The following is a 5,683-nucleotide window of genomic DNA, read 5'->3' as shown; positions in this document are numbered from 1 at the left end:
TTTCATAAATTACTCTCTTAATTTCTAAATACTAATATAAATATAATGCTATCAAATATTAAATACTATCTCGAAAACTATGGCTGAACAGGATTTAAAACCGCTAAACTAAGGTAAAAAAAAGAAAAGCAAATTTCTTGGAGAAATTTAGGAGGTGGAAAACGTCAAGAGGAAGATACAACCAGAGATTGGACATTTGTAGTCTTAATAGTTGGATATTTAATTGTGAATGAAAAACCGTTGCTTCCATTAATTCTTTCATGTTCTTAGGCTTCACGAGATATGATTGCCTCTGTGGTCAAAACTACATTAGTATTCAAAGATGTACATAACCATTAGTACCGAGACTGTCAATTTTTTAGCCGCTAACTCAATCTCTATATTATCTTCAAATTCATCTCTTCCAAATTAAGCAATCACAATATATACATAAAACCCTGCAAGGTTTTGTATTTCTTTCCCTTCAATATTTGCATTTGATTATTATTATTATTATTATTGTTATCATTTGCCCAAAAACAAAAGGGAGGATTTTTATCCTTCCCTTAAGTGAAAACAAGCATTCTTTGAAACGAATCTCTCATTGCAAAAGCTCAAGTCTGAAACACATTTTATTTACTTGCCGCTATCAGCAAGCCATTTTTCTCTACTTTTGAAACGACACTCGTTGCAAAAACTGAAACACTCGACTCACTTGTAGAAACTCGCTTAAATTTTTTTTTTTTTAACTTCCATTCCATTGGAAGAGCTGCAAAACAAGAGTTTCTTACTTCCTTGTGATGTTTTATATAAGTAAACGATAAAATTTCGGCTCAAATTATTCATTCATGTGACAATCATAAACCACACCTCTCAACCATTAGACTTGAAAATTGACTCTAGAAAAGTACAAAATCTTACAGTAACTTTAGATTCATTTATGAGAACAGAATTGCAGAAGCAAAATCTAAATATAAACAATTACAAGATCAACTAAATGCAACCATCAGCAGCAAGATGCCCAGTCCATGTCTGATTTCCACTTAACAGCTACAAATTTTTTACTGTTTATCCTTTCAGATCTAGAGCTGGCTACTCAAATTATGAAGTATCATCTGTTTTCCCATAAATTTATCCCAATGATTGCAGAGAACAGCAGATAATTGCGTGGCTGACCAAGTCAATCAATGAAGAAGCAACTTGATGTAAATTCATTAGCTCAGGTGACCTTAACATTCAGTGCAAGTATACTGAAAAACTTAAGCCCCAAATACGTAGATGAGGAAAGAAAAGGAGTTCGCATTTTGTCTTATCAACAACTCTGCATCATCAAGGCAGCACAACAATTTAAAATGACCAATAGTCCATGATGAACTGGTGCTTACCTCCATAAGGGAAGTTCTTTATGCAAAATTTTATCTTTATCCTTGTTTCTTCAGCAAAATAAATTGCACTGAATCAGATACCCTGTACAATGTACACCTTAATTCCCCAAGTCAAAATTGGGAAGTAATAGTTCTTTCTTAGACCAGGTCAAGAGCTCCTTCTCATGTCTTTGCCAGTGAATTCCCCACCTCCAAAGGAAGCCGCTGCAGCAGCCACATCTAAACCACTACCAATAGATGTAATTAGAGCTGACAGCCCACTGCCAGGGCTTCCACCAGCAGCCATCCCCAATCCAAGAAAATCAAGGGTAGTTTGCTTAGGACCAAACACAGAAGGAGTTCCCATCATCAATTCCTTTAATCCAGAACCTCCATCACAATGCAAACCAAGTCCCAGCCCTGCAGTGACTGAGGTATTCTCAGGCTCCACTTGCCTGTGACCCCATAGCATATTGTCTTGCTGTGCAGATGATGATGATGACACAATCCCAAGACCACGGAGCAATGATGCATTTGTAGCAGCAGCCCCCATTTGAGCAGCTTTTTGTAATAGTGCAGTGGCAGACATTGCTGGTTGAGGTGGAGGTGCATATTGCCTAAGCTCTTGTCCTGCAGTACCAAATATTGATGACCCATGATTGGTTGAGAGGCAAAGAGAAATGGGTTCAGTAGATGATGATGGACCAAGATCTGCAGGTCGATCAGGGTGACCCATGGCCCGAATTAGGTCAGTAAATGCAGGAGTTTGAGGAGGCTGTAAGCTTCCAGATGCAGTTGATGAAACAAATAAACTAGCAAAGACACTACTGCTGGAACTACCATTGCTGCATGAGCTGGTGCTACTGCTACAGCTTCCATTTAAACTTGCTGGTGCTGGTGCTGGTGCTGGTGCCTGTGCTTCCCCTATAATTGGAGTGGGATTATCTGGCAACTCTGCATTAGTCAAGCAAAAGAGGGAAAAGAGGAAAACAAAAAGGGTCACCTAAACATACAGTCATAGAAAGTTAGGCTTTTCTTTATGAAGAACTTTAGACGAAAAAGCAAGAGTCAATAATGGTTCCCTTTCTCTAAACTAAACACGCTTCTCTTTCTTTTTTCGCTTTTGAATCACTTATGTTCTTTATCAAGATTGCGCAAACTGAATCTCATAGTTTGGAAGAAAGCTTATTTTTCTTGCTTCCATTAGCTCTACAACAAAACTACATACTGTGCTATTTATCTTAATAAAAACAAAGATCAATAACTGACAAAAAACTGCTAGACTCCAAGATCCATATAAAGAGAGAGAAAAACAACAACGATTTCTCATTTATTAAGACAAAAGATCGCAACCGACAAAATTGAAACGAAATTTTGGCAAGTTTCCAAATTTGGATCAATATTTTACCTGAGCTATGAGTCGGCGAAACTGAAGAAGATATTACTCCAGCTGACTGAGATAGAGCTGGTAGGGCTGAAGCTGGTGCTGCAGCTGCAGGTACTGATGGTGGTGGCGGCGGCGGCTTTGGAGGTGGATCAACCTGTAAATTCGGCTTCCCTTCTGGATTTGGATTCGCAGCAGCTAGATTCGAAGCCGGAGTTGGAGTCCGAGTCTGTGTTCTGGCGCTCTCCTCTGCTAAAGCATCACAGAAAGCTCTGTGCGTGATGAAGCTATCCCTCCTTCAAAACAGTAAAAGAAACCAACTTCAAATACACAAACCCACCTGAAAATTAGAATCAAACACAAAATTAAAAAACATAAACCTTGAAAACAGAGTTCCACAATCGCATTTGTACTCTCTTGTGCCGCAAATCTTCGAGTGAGCTTTCCAGTCAGACTGAACCGCGTACTTCTTCGAACACTTATCGCATTTCCACTTCTTCTCACCATGCTTCCTGCAGAAGTGCTTCTTTATCCCCGTCAGATCGCCCAGAGCTCTGGAAGGATCGTGGTGAACACAAGTCGGCTCGGGACACACATAAACTCTCTTCTTGACTTCCTTACTCGATCTCTGTCTCAGTTTCCACGGTAGATTATGGCCTCGGCGATGAAGCTGCAAGTTCTGGTCCCTTTGAAACCCTTTATTGCAAATTTCACACACGAATCGGTTCGTAGCCAAAAGGGTTTTCGGAGACAGAGCAATCACCTCTGCATCTGGATCTGCAAGAAATTTATTGGGGAATAAGCCAGAAAGGGATTATAAAAATCGTAATATTTCTAGCTTCTTGCTCTTTTACATTACCCGGCATTCCAGGGAGGTTCCGCTTTTTCTTGCCCGTGGCGGTGGATTTGGATGGCGGAGGCTGGTTGCCGGAGGACGAAACGCTGGCTTCACCCGAAGCAGTAGAGGAATTATCCAAATCGACCGGCATAGTAGTAGACATAGAAAAAAAAAAAACTACTACGCACAAGTAACAATAATTGTAGATCAAAAGCTAGTGGACAAAAGAGATGAGAAAAGTGAAAAAATCAAGGACATTTATCTCAGAATTTAAAAGAAGCTACTGGACAAAAAAAGATTATATCTTGGAAATTGCAATTTCAACAAAACTTTTGAACACAAAGTAACTCTTTTCCTTCTAGGGTTTCGTTTTAGCTCTCTCTCTCTCAGCTACCAGTCAATTTGCAAATTTTTTAACCCACCTACCACCCAAAAATCTCACATTAACCAAAGCAACTCAATGATTAAGCCCAGAGACTGCAAGCTATAGCTTTCATCTTGGAATCACTAAACAAAACCCAGTAACCCGAAAACTGATCGCCGGCCAGCTGTTCTCCAATCCAAAAATGGTCAACTACTGAATAAACAACTACCCAGAATCTCAAAAGCTGAAAAAATCCAAATCAGAAATGTGAAACAGTCTTATAATAAGGCTGCTATATAAGAAATAAAAATTCAGAGAAACAGAAACTGAGGGAGACAGAGAGACTTCGTGTGAAAGCTTTTTGGAGAGAGAGAGAGAGAGAGAGGCCATGTCTTTGGTCTTTGGTCTTACTTTTCAGAGGAGATAAAGAAAGCACAGAAACGATTTTTTTTTTTTTAAAGAAAGAAGATGTTTAATTTTGCTTATAAATTAATTAAATTTATAATAAAATATAACATACACTAAAATGCTGATATATTGTTTATAAATTAAAAAAAATATTTAAAAGAAGTTATAACTTGTCTTTTGCTTTTAATAATTTATTTATTTTAAAAATATTTTTTAATTAAATAAAAATTATTATTTTAATAATCTTAAGAAATTATAATATTATTTTCATTTTAATAAACTCTTAATTATTTAAAAATATTATACACCTTTTTGTTATTTTTATTAATTAAATTATTTTTAAATAACTATTTTATTAAATACTTAAATTATTTAAAGTATTTTTAAATAATTATATTAAATAATAAATTATTTATTTTAAATAATTCTAAAATTAAAAATAAATAACCAAATCAAATATTTAAGTGATTTTAGTTAGTGTTTCTAATTAAATCTTTAATAAATAACTATTTAGCTTCTTTTCCCCGTCTTTAATCACAAAAACTCATTGTTATTAAATTTGGATCCAATTGATTGCTCATATCAATAAATTGATAAATTAAATTTTAATTGGATTTAGTTTTGTAATTTAACTTGATAAAAAAGTGATTCAATATAATATAATTAACTCAATGGTCAAATTAATAAATAAATGTGATTCTATTAATTTACAAGTTAATCCTACAATAAGAGTATATTTTTTAATGGCCTATTTAGTATTGTTGTTGAAATTATTATTTAAAAATTATTTTTTTAAATATATTAATTAAAAAATATTAAAAAATAATTAAAAATTAAATTTAATTAATTTTAATCAAAAAATATTAAAATAATAAAATAATTTTTTCTAAACTATTTTTTTTAATAGTATTTAAAATGATATTTTTATTCAGAAAATCAATTTTAAACTCTAAAACTCAATACCAAGTAGGGGCTAAGTGTTACAAGTGAAATCTATTGATATAATTATATAAAATATGAAAGTATTCTCGTAGTACTATCATGTGATATTTCTATTTTATAATATTATCATGTAAAATTACCTATTATATTGTTATTGGCTTTTTTATTAAAATTTTTTATTTCTAATTAATTATTTATTTAATTATTTTAAATTATAATTAAATTATTAATTTTTCAATTATATATGTAATTTATAAATTATTTAATAATTATCATCTTCATATTATAAGGTAAGTTATAATATATTAATTATATATATATATAAAATTTTATTTATTTTTGTTAGGAATTTTTTATTAAAAAATTAAGAAATAAAATAATAAAAATAAAATATATAATAATTA

General features: G+C 33.1%; 1 protein-coding gene across 3 annotated transcripts; it reads right to left on the bottom strand.

Annotated features, from left to right (window-relative positions):
* Nucleotides 1-805: 805 nt before the first annotated feature.
* On the bottom strand, nt 806-4,338 carry LOC110650279 (zinc finger protein GAI-ASSOCIATED FACTOR 1). Of its 3 annotated transcripts, none has more exons than XM_058150145.1 (4): nt 3,587-4,338; nt 3,108-3,504; nt 2,752-3,023; nt 806-2,288 (listed from the first exon to the last, which is right to left on the bottom strand). In XM_058150145.1, exons 1-4 carry the CDS (start codon nt 3,726-3,728, stop codon nt 1,513-1,515), a joined length of 1,587 nt encoding a protein of 528 aa, XP_058006128.1. In that variant the 5' UTR covers nt 3,729-4,338; the 3' UTR covers nt 806-1,512. The 3 variants fall into 3 exon arrangements, with proteins under 3 accessions (XP_058006128.1, XP_058006129.1, XP_021660911.2); XM_058150146.1 differs by having other exon boundaries at nt 806-2,267; nt 3,587-4,337; XM_021805219.2 differs by having other exon boundaries at nt 806-2,297; nt 3,587-4,336.
* Between the last annotated feature and the right edge of the window lie 1,345 nt (nt 4,339-5,683).

This window comes from Hevea brasiliensis, chromosome 7, assembly GCF_030052815.1.
Source record: "Hevea brasiliensis isolate MT/VB/25A 57/8 chromosome 7, ASM3005281v1, whole genome shotgun sequence".
Lineage (NCBI taxonomy): Eukaryota > Viridiplantae > Streptophyta > Magnoliopsida > Malpighiales > Euphorbiaceae > Hevea > Hevea brasiliensis.
The sequence above is the reverse complement of the archived record's forward strand: the minus strand, read 5'-3'. Positions and strand labels throughout refer to the sequence as shown.

Excerpts from the sequence above, each read along its gene's own strand:
- LOC110650279 (XM_021805219.2), bottom strand. The coding sequence starts at position 3,728 with ATGTCTACTACTATGCCGGTCGATTTGGATAATTCCTCTACTGCTTCG. Across the intron at positions 3,505-3,586 it reads GAACCTCCCTGGAATGCCGG|ATCCAGATGCAGAGGTGATT; the intron begins GTAATGTAAAAG and ends AATTTCTTGCAG. Across the intron at positions 3,024-3,107 it reads TGTGGAACTCTGTTTTCAAG|GAGGGATAGCTTCATCACGC; the intron begins GTTTATGTTTTT and ends ACTGTTTTGAAG.